The sequence below is a fragment of the Pseudorca crassidens genome, chromosome 14 (assembly GCF_039906515.1).
Source record: "Pseudorca crassidens isolate mPseCra1 chromosome 14, mPseCra1.hap1, whole genome shotgun sequence".
In the NCBI taxonomy this organism is placed as follows: Eukaryota; Metazoa; Chordata; class Mammalia; order Artiodactyla; family Delphinidae; genus Pseudorca; species Pseudorca crassidens.
The window spans coordinates 28552284-28568373 of record NC_090309.1 but is presented as its reverse complement, the minus strand read 5'-3'; the positions used below and the strand labels follow the sequence as shown (position 1 = coordinate 28568373).

At 42.7% G+C, this 16090-nt stretch overlaps 2 protein-coding genes across 2 annotated transcripts; both read right to left on the bottom strand.

Annotated features, from left to right (window-relative positions):
• Nucleotides 1–7035: 7035 nt before the first annotated feature.
• On the bottom strand, nt 7036–12643 carry LOC137206091 (uncharacterized). Its single transcript, XM_067704690.1, is given in 4 exon segments — nt 7036–7421; nt 7424–8669; nt 8671–11022; nt 12146–12643. Coding segments are annotated over 4 exon segments (3945 nt in total). The 5' UTR covers nt 12374–12643; the 3' UTR covers nt 7036–7302.
• On the bottom strand, nt 11029–11798 carry LOC137206093 (splicing factor 3A subunit 2-like). The gene has a single exon (XM_067704695.1). It carries the CDS (start codon nt 11796–11798, stop codon nt 11049–11051), a length of 750 nt encoding a protein of 249 aa, XP_067560796.1. The 3' UTR covers nt 11029–11048.
• Nucleotides 12644–16090: the final 3447 nt, after the last annotated feature.

Below are 16090 nucleotides of genomic sequence, written 5' to 3'. Positions count from 1 at the left end.
GAGATCAGCTCAGTGCTTTGTGACCACCTAGAGGGGTGGGATAGGGAGGGTGGGAGGGAGATGCAAGAGGGAGGAGATGTGGGGATATATGTATATGTAGAGCTGATTCACTTTGTTATAAAGCAGAAACTAACACACCATTGTAAAGCAATTCTACTCCAATAACGATATTTAAAAATAATAAATAAATAAAATGTGAATGACTGTTTTACATGTGATTCATCATAAAAGTGCAATTCTCCATTGTATATGTTTAAAAATATATTCATGATGCTGACTAAGGTCCTCATATGACTGTGGCTTTGGTCTTGAAACATGTAGAAATTTTTTCTTGAATTTCTATCAAACACAACTACCCAGCTGCCATTAACAAGTGATGTGCAAAGTCAGGGTCAACGCTTGTAGGATTTGGGAAAATTTTCTCCATTCTGTGAAGTGTCGAAGTCATTTATTGAACGCCCACTAAGTGTAAAACAGGGCAGGACACTAAAATACTGAAAAAATGGACAACATATACTTTAAGTCTTCAAAGGGGTGATACTGACATTAAAATATGTGAAAATAACCAACAAAATGAAGAGTGCTACACTATCATTTTAGATAACAAATATGTGAGTTAAAATACATTTCTATGTGATCAAATATAAGCTGTTATTATTAAGGATTGACAACTATATTTGTATTGAGGAGAACTGTATTGAAGCAGCCTATGAACTTATTAATGGTTTATTGACTGATTGACTTCTAGATCTTGGAAAGCAAAAATTTTCTTAAGGTCAAGTTGTAAAGGTAGGAAAGTAAAGACCATGTAGGATTTAAGATTGTGAAGAAGTTGAAAGACTTCCTAGGCAGATGAAATAGGGATATATTGGGATATAAGGAAAAGAACTTGCACTCCAGATAAGTGAATGCGGTTGGGTGAATGGATATTTGCTGTATGAAAGAAGTGGGGAGAACTACTGGAAGTGGATTTTGGTGGATTAGAGTATGAGTATATTGAATGCCAAGCTAGGGGATTGAGAGTCCATCTGGCAGGCTGTTTTTGAAGGATGGCATGCCCAGCAAGCCAGGGCTGAGTAGTTCATTGCTAGTCATAGTCAGGGACTCAATCATTCAGCCTGGTTGTCTAATTTTTCTACTGCAGGAAATTCATATGAAGAAAGGTTGGGTGGAAGACTGTGACGGGCTGAAGACCACTTATCCTTACCCTTACTACTAAAATCACTAAAATGCTAAACCTTTAATGGAACAGCCTTCTGGCTTGACTAGGAACACTACTTCACAAATAAAGGATGAAACCAAAAGGTTTATCAAACTCAGACCCAGAAGTGGGGAGAATGGTGGGATGGCTGCAAATAGTCAATCATTTAATACTGAATGGAGAATTAAGGACTCTAGAACTAACCTTTGGAGAAAAGTAAGAACAGAAAAGATAAGATCTGGAACACTCATTATTATTCCTGTTTTCATATAACAGGGTTTCTTGTCATTCAACTATTCATTATCTACATCCTAATTTTAAGGTGTCTATAGATTCCAGCCCTTCTAAGTCAGCAAACTGCTCATCCTGTTTCAGAAAATTACTCACTGATGGATTCATAACATAAACATAATACCGTATAATAGAAATAAAATTCAAATCAACTTTAAAGTGAAATTCTGAATTTTAAAAATATAATATCATGAAGCCACTGTAAATAATACCAGAGATCTGCTGGGTTAAACATACAAAGCCATTGATAAATGAGGATGTGTAGTTAACAATTTAAAAAAGAGATACAATAGAAGTAAAAGAAAAAACAATTGAGTATCAAATAATTAAGAGAAGGCCTTGGAAAACTGTTGAATTTTTACCAGAATTAGCCTGTTTGAGCTGCTAACATTGAACATGCAGTGAAGGACAGTTTACTGTCCCATAAACCAGTTTTGCTGAAATAATCACTCGAAACAGAATGTAATTCTTTTTTTTACTTGTAGCACTTGTGCTTAATTAAAATTTAACCTAAATTTTACTGGCTATAAGAGAAAATATACTGGATTCGTTTATATAATAACATATTTTGACATAAATGAAAATTATTTTCAAATGTATTTTCAATTACTCTTCAGTCACTATTTACAGATGATTTTAAGTATATGGATTTTTTTTTTCATGTACAAATCATCCTTGAAAACTAAGGATTCTTTTACTTGAGTAGGACTTATCTTAATCCAGAGATCAGATCTAGGTCCAACACAAAAAATTTTAAAACTTAAAATTTTCTAATAGTAAAAGGCACTTAAAAAGTTAAAACCTCCTAACAGACCAGCATTCCGACTATAGAATCAGCTGATTTACGGGTAGTGGGCATTTTGTTATCAAAATACTCATCCACAGCTGAGTGAGCCTATAGCGTGGATACATGGTACATTTCTGTACCAGAGATTGGATGAGCTTGTGTGTGGATCTCCTTCCAAATGCTAAGATTTCAAGGGCTTAACTGAGACCAGAACAGCATTTTCCAAAGTTGCTAGAAACAAAGAGTCCTTTAAAATGTTCCACTGACAAAGGGTTGTAGAGCCAAATAAAGTTTAAAAACACTTCAGACAAAACTCTACTTAACAGTGAAATTCACAGAGCACATTATAGCTCATTCCACATCTCAAAAGTCCTCCAGTCACGAAACATGTTTAAATTTACTGAACCCAGGATTTCTCAAGTTTATTTTACTACAAAATCCTTTTTCTTACTTTTTTTTCTTTTTTGTTGACTTCACGTTCACTAATGTCCCATGGGAGCATAGGTGATCGTCAAAATATTTAACAAACTTCAAGTGAAGGCACTAAACAATCAGAAGGCTGTCTGACTAATTAGAATGACCGTAAAACTAGTGTTCTTTGGATCACTATTTAGAGGAAAAATCTGGTTTAAAACTGAGATCTTAATTGATAATCTAATGCCATCAATCTGCAAAGTTGCCTTCATTAGTAGGGTTTTTTCTTTCTTTTTTTTGGTTACAGTTGCTGGACTTAAAATGTAGCTGATATAATGTAAACCATTTCAAAAAGGTCAAATGTATGATGTCACATGTTCTCTAGCATCAAATCCATTTCACTAAGTCTAAAATAATCTCTTTCAAGAGACGCAATATTTTTTTAACCCTGGAAGGTTCGGTTCTAACCTTAAAATAACTTAAAGACACTTTTCAAAACTAAACTAAAAATTGAAAAAATAAATAATAAGTAGAAAAAGGCAAGAGCTAAAGTAAGAGACATTTTCACTGGCCATTAAAAAAATTCTCTTCTTAAATCTGATTTTTAAAAATTAATAGAAAAGACTGGCAATTAACTTATTTTCCCTGGTGACTACTGCCTGTTTGGGGTGATACAAACATTTACCTAGATAACTGTGATTTAGGAGTAATAAGAATTATATTTTTGGTCTGCGTCCCAGTTTCTGCCACGGAGTTTCTAAAACCCTTGGGATTTCCTATGTGATGAGATGATAATGGTGTCTTTTGTTATGTTAACAAGGTGATCTTCCAAAAGCACCTAAGGATGGGAGCAGGCAGCCTGTCGCGAGCCAACCTTGTGACTAGAGGTTGGAACTTTCAGTCCCACCCCCTTGCCCTCAGGGCAGGGAAGAGCCACTCAAGATTGAGCTCAATCGCCCAGGGCCAATGAGTTATTCAGTCACACCTGTGTACTGAAGCCTCCATAAACCCCCAAGGACAGGGTTCAGGGAGCTTCCCAGTTGGTGAGCACATGGAGAATTGGGGAGAGTGGGCTTCCATGCTTTCTCCCCATACCTCATCCTATACATGTTTTCTACCTGGCTGTCGCTGAGTTTTATCATTTTATAATACACCGGTTAATCTAGTTAATAGAATATTTCTGTGAGTTCTATGAGTCACTTGAGCAAATTAATTAAAGCTAAGAAGGGGATCGTTGGAACCTCTGATCTGTGGCACAAGGGTCAGAAGCACAGGTGACAACATATACTTGGTGACTGGCACCTGAAGTGTGTGTGTGCATTCCTGCTGGACTGAGTGGGCCCTTAACATGTGAGATCTGATGCTATCTACAGGTAGATAGTGCCAGAATTGAGTTGAATTATAGGACACCCAGCCGTTTGAGCACTGCTACGCTCTCTCATTGGAAATGGGGTGCTCAGGACCACTTAATGCTTTCCAGGCTCTGGCTTCTGTGAATTCATGACAACAGTAACCTCTGAAACATACACATGTACCTTTGCCACAAAAAACTTCGGATAGACACGTAAGAAATTAATAAAAGTTGCTAAGAAAAGGGGTAAGGGACCTAACGTTGGTTGGATGAGGGGCAAAAATATTCCAGAAGCTATTACTACTACTATTTATCTTTTGATAGTATGTGATTTTTAAATATGTGATAATGTTAGACCTTCGCGGTCTCCTAGGAGTTTCGACTCGCCCAGGAAACAACAAGAGTCGGAAGCTGATGCAAAACGCAAGAGGTTTATTGAAGGCCGGTGCACCGGGGTTCCTTGGTCCTCACGCAGGAGGCCGGAGAAGGAACCCCCCCAGGGCGTGAACATGTACTTTTATAGGTCTCAATTTCCTGTTATGCAAAGTGTGGATTCAATTGTGATTTTTAATGATAGGTTCTTAGCCTCTGTTCGGACCAGAGAGGGAACCTGTCCCAGGCTTCCTGATTGGTTCTTTGACAGATACCTTTTTTACATTTTGTTTATCTCCCTCCTTCTCGGAAGGGGGCCGGACATCCTGGAAATTCACCCATTGTCTAAGAAGCCCCTATTGTCTGGAGAGTTCTTAATCATTAGCTGGAACAGTGTCCCTCGAGTCCCACATTTCCCCCTTTTTCTTGTGACTATTGATTCCAATCATGGAATCTCAATCTTCTGTTCGTAAACTTTGGTACTGTTGTCTTAGCATTAGAACTTGTACAGTACTGATACGTTCTCTAATAAATGTTATCAAGCGATTTAGAATACATGGTCCAAAAGTTAAAATCAACAATAAAACAATAAGAGGTCCCAACAGAGTAGAGATTAAGGTGGTAAACCAGGGGGACTTATCAAACCATGATTGAAACCATCCTTTTTCGTTTTCTCTCTCCCTTTGCCTTTTATCTAAGCGTTCCCTTAGTTTATCCATGGTTTTGGTAATGGTTCCTGAATGATCAATATAAAAGCAACATTCTTCTTTTAGAGCGGCGCATAATCCCCCTTCCTTAAGAAACAGCAAATCTAGGCCTCTTCTATTCTGCAACACCACTTCTGAAAGTGAGGTGAGTGATTCCTTTAGTTGAGTTATGGAACTTTCTAATGCTCGAAGATCGATGTCTACAGCCTGTCTTAAACTTGCATAATACTGGGGTTGTTGTATGAGGGCTGTGGTTCCTGTTCCTATCCCAGCAGTTATTCCTAGTCCTAGGAGCATGGCCAACATGAGGGTTATAGGTTCTCTTTTCCATCTTTTTCTTCCCTCGTATTCATCTAGAAAGGATGAATCCGAATGATAGATAAGTCTAGGAACTAATTGCACTAGTACACAAAAATCAGCTGAAGTGTTGAGAACTTCCAGAGAAACACAAGGGGTTAGCCCCGTGTTACATGCCCACCATCCATCTTGGGGAGGTACAAGATATCCCGAGCCTGAAGGGAGGCTAAAATCATGACAAAGGTGTCGATGGGACTGGGGAGGTGCTCCTACACAAGTACCATTTCCAAAAACCGAAGACAGAGTTAATTTACTGTTCCCTTCCTGTTTCCATCGACAATGGTCCGGGGAGCTGACATTAGTATAATTAGAACTATATCCTATAGCATCATAGTAAGGGGGAGGGGCAGCATAACAAAGCCAACATGATTTTGTAGCCTCCGGGTTTGTAGCATTAAGGACCGTAAAAGCTGCCTGCACCAAAGAAAGCATTCTATCCTGGGGGGTTCCGGGCTTAATCGTTGTCTCTTTCAGCCCAGAGGTCCCATTATTTTTAGGGGCTGGGGGTAACGGGGGGGGGGGGGCCAAGTACAGGGTTTGGGCCTATCGACACAGGAGCGGGAGTCTCAATTTTTAGCTTAAGGGTCATCAATATTCCCAAATCATATCCATTCTTGTAAAATCTAATGCCCCATGAATGGCCATTTATCCATTCTTTATCTCTTTTTCCAGGATTACTAAAGGAAATTTTCAGGGGGTGGCACCATCCTGAACATTCGGGGGCGACAGATTGGGGACCCCTATAAGAAGTATGAGTATAGTTGGTTGTTACTGTAATAAAATCCCAAGTTGAGGTGGGTCTCCAATAAGTATCTCCTGTGGTTTCAGATCCCCAGTTTTGGCAATAAAAATTTTCGGTTCCCCCACATTTATAATTCAGGGATCGGGGGCGATGGAACCCGGGGCATACATAGAAGGAGAGGGTTCTGAGCCAACTTCTTCGGACCTGATTTTTACAACCCTCTCCAGAGTAATCAGCTCTAGTTAGAAGTTCGGACGGAGCATTATGCTGATCATAATAACCCTCTAGATCCCAATAGGGAGCTCCTATGGCCAGTTTACAGACATCAGGAAAAAGGTCTGGCCACCAGGTCCAGGGAGGTGCAGTATGGCTAATGGACCAGGTTACATCTCCAGTTTGAGAAATTACCTGCCAAGTTAGACGTTGGGGCAGGTGAGGGCTAAAATCACTTACAGTCAGTAAAGGCAGTAAAATCAAAATTATAAGTCTTAGGTTCGTACAAGCTTGAGTTTGAGCGGGTTGTCGGTTCTTTGGGCCCGCCGTCCTGATGATGCCGTCGCTGGTGCAGCTTTCACGTGTGAAGCATGAATCCAGGCAGCGATGCCATCCACTTTTATGGCCGTTGGGGTGGTGAGGAGGACGGTGTATGGTCCTTTCCATCGAGGTTCCAACGTCTGGGTTCGATGCCGACGGACGTATACGGAGTCTCCGACTTGGAAAAGATGAGTTTCTCCCGGTGTTCCCGGTTGGTAGGCCTCGGCGAGTTGGGACCATATCTCCTTTTGGACCAGTTGGAGTCCCAATAGCCTAGCATACAAGTCAGTGTTATTTTGACAGTCTGGTTTTATTTCTTCTCCTAAGGTGAGAAGGGGAGGTGGGGCCCCGTATAGCACCTCAAAAGGAGTAAGATCGTACCGGGAAGGTGTATTCCTAACCCGAAACAGGGCTAAAGGAAGGAGCACCGTCCAATCTGTACCGCCAGTCTCCAAGGACAATTTAGTTAGGGTCTCTTTTAGAGTTCTATTCATTCTTTCTACCTGACCTGAACTCTGGGGTCTATACGCACAATGTAATTTCCAATCAGTCCCCAAATATCTGGCCACATCCTGACTTACCTGGGCGACGAAGGCCGGACCATTGTCGGACCCTATTACCTTTGGCGCCCCAAATCGAGGAAAAATTTCTTCTAGGATCTTTTCGGCTACCACAGCAGCTGTTTCTTTCTTCGTTGGGAAGGCTTCTATCCATCCTGAAAAAGTGTCTACAAAAACTAAAAGGTATTTATTACCGTACCTTCCAGGACGTACTTCGGTAAAGTCCACCTCCCAGTAAGTTCCTGGGCGGTCTCCCCTGAGCCTTTTTCCAATTTCAAGTTTTCCCTTGTGAGCATTTACCTGTTGACATGGAACACATTCCTGTACAATCTGTTCAGCTAATTTCGTCAATCCAGGGGTTCCGTACCCGGTTTTATGTAACAGGGATATCATTTTTTTAGTCCCCAGATGTGTCCATCTATGAATCTGTTGTAACGTGGATTCTGCTTGCTGAGGGGACAAAGTTCCTTTTGTTGTGGCCGGGATGATTTCCTCGTCGCGGCCTGGTTTTTCAGGAACTTTATCTGACAGTCCTAAAATGACTTCTCCCGATGCTATTTCTCGGGCCACTTGGTCAGCCATATTATTACCCCTGGTTATTGGGGTATTGTCTTTCTGGTGTCCAGGGCAGTGAATGATGCTAACTTTAGTGGGAAGCATGAGTGCAGCCAATAGAGCCACAATTTCGTCTTTGTTTTTAATTTCTCTGCCACTTGAGGTTAGCAACCCTCTCTGTTGGTAGATGGCACCGTGGATATGAGCGGTAGCAAATGCATATCTACTGTCCGTGTAGATGTTTACCTTTTTATTCTCTGCCATCTCCAATGCCCTTGTCATGGCAATTAATTCAGCTCGTTGGGCTGAGGTCCCTTGTGGTAGCGCAGCTGCCCAGATGACTTGTTTTCCGTCTACCACGGCTGCTCCAGCTTGACGCTTACCTCCTTCCAGGAAACTGCTCCCATCAGTAAACCAAGTAAAATCAGCATCAGGAAGGGGTAGGTCCGTCAGATCAGGTCTACTACCGTGTGCTGCAGCCAACACTTCCTGACAATCATGGATGATGGTGGAGCCTTCTAAATCGGGATCAGGTAGCAAGGTAGCTGGATTGAGTCCTGTGGCTGGAGCAAACTTGATGCGATCTGAGTTTAGCAACAGGGTTTGGTAATGGGTCATCCTGGTATTAGTTAGCCACCTACCCGGTGGTTGACGGATTACATTCTCCAGGGCATGAGGAGCTGTTATCGTTAGATTTTGTCCTAAAGTTAGTTTGTCAGCATCTTTGACCAGGGCGGCTACTGCAGCGATTATCTTTAAACAGGTGGGCCATCCTGATGCCACAGGGTCCAATTTTTTTTGACAAATAAGCAACTGGGCGATTCCAGGGACCCAATTTCTGAGTCAATACTCCTTTTGCAATGCCCTTATTTTCGGCCACATATAAATGAAAAGGTTTGGTTACATCTGGCAGTCCTAGGGCTGGAGCTGAAAGTAAAGCTCGTTTGATTTGGTCAAAAGCCCGTTGTTCCTTTTCGCCCCAAACGAAAGGAGTGCTGTTTTTGGTTAGGGGGTACAATGGGGCCGCCAGCTCAGCAAACCCTGGAATCCATAGTCTACAGAATCCAGCCGTCCCCAAAAATTCTCTAACCTGCCTGGCGTTTTTGGGAGCCGGAATTTGGGCCACCGTATCCTTTCTGCTCTCCGTGAGCCATCTTTGTCCCCCTTTTAACAGGTACCCCAGGTAACTGACCTGTTGTTGGCATATTTGTGCTTTCTTGGCTGAGGCTCTATATCCCAGGGTTCCGAGCTCTGTTAACAGTTTTTCAGTTCCCTTGATACAATCTTCCTGGGTTTCAGCAGCTAATAAGGTGTCATCAACATATTGAAGTAGCGTTACCTGTGGATTTGATTCTCTATATGACGCTAAATCCTGATGAAGAGCTTCATCGAAGATGGTAGGGGAGTTCTTAAATCCCTGAGGTAAACGAGTCCATGTCAGTTGGCCAGATATCCCTGATGCTGGGTCCTTCCATTTGAAGGCAAAGTAGGGCTGGCTGAGGGGAGAAAGTCTTAGGCAGAAAAAAGCATCCTTAAGGTCCAAAACAGTATACCATGTATGTTGGGGCGGAAGAGTGCTTAAGAGATTATAAGGATTTGGTACTGTGGGGTGGAGGTCCGCCACTCGTTTATTTACCTCACGCAGGTCTTGTACTGGTCGATAATCATTAGTTCCCGGTTTCTTAACTGGCAGGAGAGGGGTATTCCACGCGGATTGACATCTTACCAGAATACCCAATTCCAGCAACCTCTGTATGTGAGGACGGATGCCGTCTTTGGCTTCCTTACTCATGGGGTATTGACGAACCGTTATTGGGGTGGCAGTTGCCTTGAGTTCCACTAGTACTGGGGGCCGATTTTTAGCCATCCCCATACCGGCGGTTTCTGTCCAGGCTTGCGGGAACCGAGTTATCCAGTCTGTGACATTAACTCATGGAGATGAAGGTTTTTCATATAATTTATATTCATCTTCCAATCTCATAGTCAATATTTGGAGTAATCTTCCCTTACTGTCAGTTATGGTGGGACCTTCCGGTTGGAAGTGGATTTGAGCCCCCACTTTGGAGAGCAAGTCTCTTCCCAGCAAAGGATAGGGGCATTCCGGAATAATCAAAAATGAATGGGTTACTCGTCCAATCCCAAGATCTACTGTCCTTCGTGTGGTCCATGAATATTGTTTATTCCCAGTGGCTCCTTGTACCCATGACCTTTTAGCTGAGATAGGACCTTTTGAGTGGAGAAGGACAGAGTGCTGGGCTCCGGTATCTACCAAAAATTGAACAGGTTCCCCCTCCACTTTAAGAGTTACCCGGGGCTCGGGGAGAGGGTTCGAGCCCTGACTTTCCTAGTCTTCTTCTTCCAATGTTAAGATTTTGTTTCTGGTTGGCCTTCCTCCATTCTTTTTCTTAGGGCATTCTCTCGCCCAATGTCCTTTTTCTTTACAGTAGGCACATTGGTCCTTGTCTAATGGCCGCCTTCTGTCTGCCGTTCGCCCTTCCTGCCTATTTCTATCCCCTATATTTCTTCCTCCAACCGCAGTGGCCAGTATCTTACTTAAATTCCTCTCCTGTCTCTTATCCCGTCTTATTTCATGGGCTTCCTGCTCTTTCTGCTTTCTTTCTTCCTTCTCTTCCTCTGTTTCTCTTTTGTTATATACTTTATCTGCCTCTTTTACTAACTTCTGAAGCGAAAATCCCTGCAAGCCATCTAGCCTCTGTAATTTCTCCTTAATATCAGGGGCCGCTTGATCTATGAAAGCCATTGCTATAGTAGCCCTATGTTCCTCCGAAGTTGGATCATAAGGGGTAAAGCGTCTAAAGGCTTCCATTAAACGTTCCAGGAACACAGTTGGCGATTCCTGGGGCCCCTGAGTTACTTCCCTTACCTTAGCCAAATTAGTGGGCCGTCTGGCCGCTCCATGGAGACCCGCCACCAGAGCCTGGCGATACATTTTCAGGCGCTCCCTACCTTCCGGGGCATTGAAATCCCAGTTTGGCCTGACGAGTGGGAAACCAGCATCAATCTCGTTAGGCAGCTGGGTAGGTTGCCCATTGGCGCCTAATACATTTTTTTTGGCTTCTAAAAGAACCCGTTGCCTCTCCTCAGTCGTTAGGAGAGTCTGAAGCAGCTGCTGACAATCATCCCATGTGGGCTGGTGGGAGAAAACAAGAGATTCTATTAAAGCGGTAAGGGCCTGTGGATTTTCGGAAAAAGTTGGGTTATGCATTTTCCAATTATAAAGATCTGCAGAGGAAAAGGGCCAATATTGGAGAGGTCTATTCCCTTGGCCATCGGGGGGGCCATATTCTCTAAGAGGTAGGGCAGTGGAGTCCGGGGAGATAGCCCTCCGGCTCCTAGTGCCCGCTGAGGGACCCTTTCTTCTTCCATCATGGATGGTCCCCTTGGTGCCGAGGGCAGTGGAGCTGGGGGACCTCTAGGTGGTAGGGGATTTGGGGCCGGAGGATAAGGGGGTGGGGAATCCAAAAGAAGCAAATCGGACTGCGGGTCAGGATAAATCGCTTTCGGTGGATCTGGGGCGCCGGGTAGCTTTTCCGTGTTGGGGTTTTTCTTTAGGGCTAATATCTCCGACGCTGCTGATGTGTGCGCGGACGTACCTGTTGAGGAAACAAAGGGTCGGACCCACGGAGGTGGGGAGAGAATTAAATCTTCCCAGACCAAGACATATGGTACTTGGTCTGGATGTCCGTGGGGTCCTATATTAAATATCTTAGACTTCAGCAACCTAATCTTGTCTAATAAAAAGGATCCTTCAGGGGGCCATCCTATCTGAAATGTTGGCCATTCAGAGGCACACAAAGTCTGCCACTTTCCTTTCTTCACCTCTACCGAAAAATTATGGGCTCTGGCCCGACCTTCGGTCCAATGGCTTAGGGTAAGGGAAAGAGGAGTCGTCATAGCTTGTCCCATTGTCGTCCGTCAGAGAAGAAGAATAGACCACAATACAGAAACAGTTAAAACTCCACGAAACACATATACGTATGGGCCACCGCGAGCTCGCTTCAAAACCGAAACCTCTTCAGATGGCGGTTATCACAAAGGGAACTGCCGAAACCGAGTGAAGGGGAAACAGAGTTTGCCTCTCCTTCCAGATGAGCCACCAGGGCGTCCCCTAGGGCTCATGGACGCCGGCTATTAGCACGTCTGCCTAGCCAGAGGTCCGATACAGATTCCACAATAAGCCGATTCTTACGGCCTTCCTCCGATAATGGCCCACAAAGAACAAGGGACAAACAGACAATCAAGCTCGAGCTTACCTGGTACCTCCAACTCCCGATGTTCTCGTGGTCCGGGGCGAGTGGAATCCCGGACGAGCCCCCAAATGTTAGACCTTCGCGGTCTCCTAGGAGTTTCGACTCGCCCAGGAAACAACAAGAGTCGGAAGCTGATGCAAAACGCAAGAGGTTTATTGAAGGCCGGTGCACCGGGGTTCCTTGGTCCTCACGCAGGAGGCCGGAGAAGGAACCCCCCCAGGGCGTGAACATGTACTTTTATAGGTCTCAATTTCCTGTTATGCAAAGTGTGGATTCAATTGTGATTTTTAATGATAGGTTCTTAGCCTCTGTTCGGACCAGAGAGGGAACCTGTCCCAGGCTTCCTGATTGGTTCTTTGACAGATACCTTTTTTACATTTTGTTTATCTCCCTCCTTCTCGGAAGGGGGCCGGACATCCTGGAAATTCACCCATTGTCTAAGAAGCCCCTATTGTCTGGAGAGTTCTTAATCATTAGCTGGAACAATGTCCCTCGAGTCCCACAATCTCATTAGATTTTCCAAATACAAATAAACAAGATAATTATCATTTTTTAAAAAAAAGGCTGAAGAAAATGTAGTTTTATATACTTCAGAAAAAAGAAAATTGAGGGAGGATTTGATTATAGCGTTCAATAGGCCAAGAAATGTGAATAAAGAAAGAATTACTATAAAGGGGCCAGAAAAATGATTTAGGAGACAAGACTCTAGGAGACACTTTCTGATAAGCAGAGCAGTAACTCTTGCCCATTTCCTTTGTTTTTGGCCACGAATGGTTAAAGGCTCCTGTGAGAGGGCTACAAGGGGACTAGTGTCCACATCAAGTGGATAGCTTAGATCCTGATACCAGCTACTGGAAATTATCCAGGGCCCAGGAAAGAAGTACTGGTAAGCTGCAGTCGCCAGCACGGTGCTTGGTAGATGTAAATATTTGTGGGTCTGCTAAATTAACGGTAAGACTATAATTCATAATATCTTGCACACAAACTAGATTGGTAAGTTTTCAGTGGATGACTTTATTACCATTCCGAACTCAGTTAGATGGAACAGTACTCCTCAATGATTGAGAAATCAATCTTCCTCAATCTTCATGTATCACCATCTGCAAACATTGCTCTCTCTCACAGATTACCCGCCTTCAGCTATGGATGACACAGTGAGATGCATTTCATTCTCCTCTTCCTGGACGCACAGAACAATGACCTTTTCTAACCTCCCTTGGAGCCAGGCAGAGGTCAAGTTTTTGCATTCTTGTTGAAAGGGTATGGGTCTACCACTTTCAGGCCCAGCCAGGAGATATTATGCATGATTGCCCATGTTCCCTTCTGCTGTCGTTTAGGTAGTCATGCACTTAAGACAACACCTCAAGGTGGAGGGGGCATGGGTTCCTGATTCACTACTTGAAAGCAATCTGCTAAGAATGAACCACCTAATTCACACTGGTCTCTGACAAGAGAAATAAACATTTATTAAGTTAAGACACTTGGCTTTCAGGAGTGTTTGTTAGACTACCTAGCATCAACTACCTTGAGTAATTCATTGCTAAACTGGTACACTGGTAATAACCACGGACTAGTGATGAGTCTACTTAATTCCAATCCTCTCCATTTCTCATTGCTGATTTACTCTATACTCACCAGAAATTATTTTTCATAGGACTTCTTGATGACCATGTCAGTCTAGAATTATCCATAGTACCTCTATGTCTATCTCTTCCTCCAATTCAACTTCCCAGTAGGGGACCTGGCATTACCCCTCTGTGTAGATACAACCATGGAGGATCAGGTCCTAACGAGATCGTATCTAGAAGGGCCCTGTTCTGCAAGGTTTATGGTTTATTTTGCTATACCTTGGATTCATATGTTGGTTTAAAATAAAAAGTGACATGATTTTTGAAGGTTGAAGCTGAGTGGCTGAACCAAATTTCTATAATCAAGTTAACATACATTTTCCCCCTGAGTCTGTACTAGGTCATTTCTTAAAAATTATTTTTTCTATCCTATGAATCTATATGTTTACATAAGCATTAGCTATTATTCCCAACGTCTATGTTATGGACGGAAAATAGGATTCTTCTCGTGTCCCAACTCAAATCAAACAGTAAAGCATTGTTTACATTATACAAGGTTTACATTGCACAGGACTGTTTATATTCTACAAGCATCCTGAGGTCATGTCTAGACCCAATGGGAAAAAATGTCATAATAGATTAGTAAGGACTGTAATGAAGATGGAAGGGGAAAGTGGTGGCATATGTGCTAGGCATTTATTTCCCCAACTGAGGTCATTTCCTTGTCATGTACAGTAAAAAATCACAATGTTACTGTAGTTGCTCATGTGCTGCAATCCACTGCCCACCCATCCACGCATCTAACATTTTTGAGGACTTAATCTGTGCCAAGGACTCTACTCTCTGCCTGAAAGGCAAGTGAAAAATACAACCCAGGTCTTTCCTGAAAGAGCACATAAAGGAAGACTGATCTCTGAATAATAGTAAGTGACACAAGATAATGGCTGAATGGGTGGTTTCTTTTATCGTGCACTTGCAGGATAGAAAGCAGAGAGAAAAATAGCTCCAAAGAGTTGGACAGTTATATTATCATTGATTTTCGACTGACCACCAATTAAAGGGCACGCTTAGCAGCTAGAAATGAGGACCTCATTAGATGACTACAAGAGCCAGACACTTTCAAAACTTTCCCCTAAACTCTCAGTTCCATTTTCATTTCATGAAGAGACAGCTTGGGAAGTCGGAGGTCACGCTCTTGTATGTCCACAACAGGGATGATTTAAGGCACCGGTAAGCTCCTGCTGAGCTGCCACCTAAGGTCATACGACTGTGAATCATGGCGGCATATAATGACTTGGGCAACATTCTTTCCTGCAAATACGTACAAGATGGATGGTGAATAGTATTGAAGTATAATATATGGTGCCGATCATGAATTTAAATTCCCTCAGAAATGGAGGAGAAACAATTAGCAAAGGGCATTCTTGACTTCGCTGAGCAGCAATGCCTCTCTGACTCCCGAGACACTCATTTTCAGCAGTCAGGCCACAAGATGTGTCTTCAATTTCTGCCAAATCTAGTTCTAGCTAGATTTTGGGAACTAATGGGAACATGATCTTAATGGATGTCTCATGTTTCTCATGCAGTGTGGCTGTGGAAGTTTATGGGATGGAGTCAACAAAAAAGACAGGTCCTTTTTTACAGCATTCTTTATATCTGTTCAATCTTGTCACTACCATAGTGTCCTACTAAAAGGACGTTTCAGGGATTGTGTGAGGACTGGTACAGTGTGTTTTTATAGTGAGAGTGGGTCAGCGGATGGAGAATCACATGAGAGAAAACGAGAGGATGAGGTGCTATTCCTGGCTCCGGCTTCACCTCAGAGAATGACCTTGGCAGAAGCACTTAACCTCACTTTGAATCTTTGAACCTCAGTTTTCTCATCTGTGAAATGAGGAAAGAACATCTGCCCCTTTGCTCCCTCTCAGGATTGTTGGAGGATTAAACAGATCAGGGCTATAACCTGAACTACGGTGAACCCATGAGGAAAAAAATTAGACATCGCTTAACTATATAATATTCTTTTTAATCATTACTAATTTCCAAAGGTGAAGAAAACCTTGTTAAAAAAATATGTAAGCTGATTGTTTTTCTGGAAACAAAATAAAGGCTCAACTAGCAACCCCGCATTAAAAAAGAGAACCTGAAATTCACATTCCAAGTCTACTTCGAGACAGAAAGACCCCCAAATTCCTTCCAGTTTCCTAAGATTTTTCCACTATAATTTTTTTTCGTTATTGTCTTCTTCATAAAACGTTAGTTATATTTTGGGGTTTTGCTATTGCATAGTTTAGCATATATAAGGAAATCGTCTTTCCAATTCACAAATAAAAAAGGGAGTACAGGAGAGAAGAAGGAAGAGAGGGAAGGAGGAAGGAAT

Bases quoted from the DNA above. Each gene is read 5' to 3' on its own strand.
- LOC137206093 (XM_067704695.1), bottom strand. From the start codon at position 11,798: ATGGGACAAGCTATGACGACTCCTCTTTCCCTTACCCTAAGCCATTGG.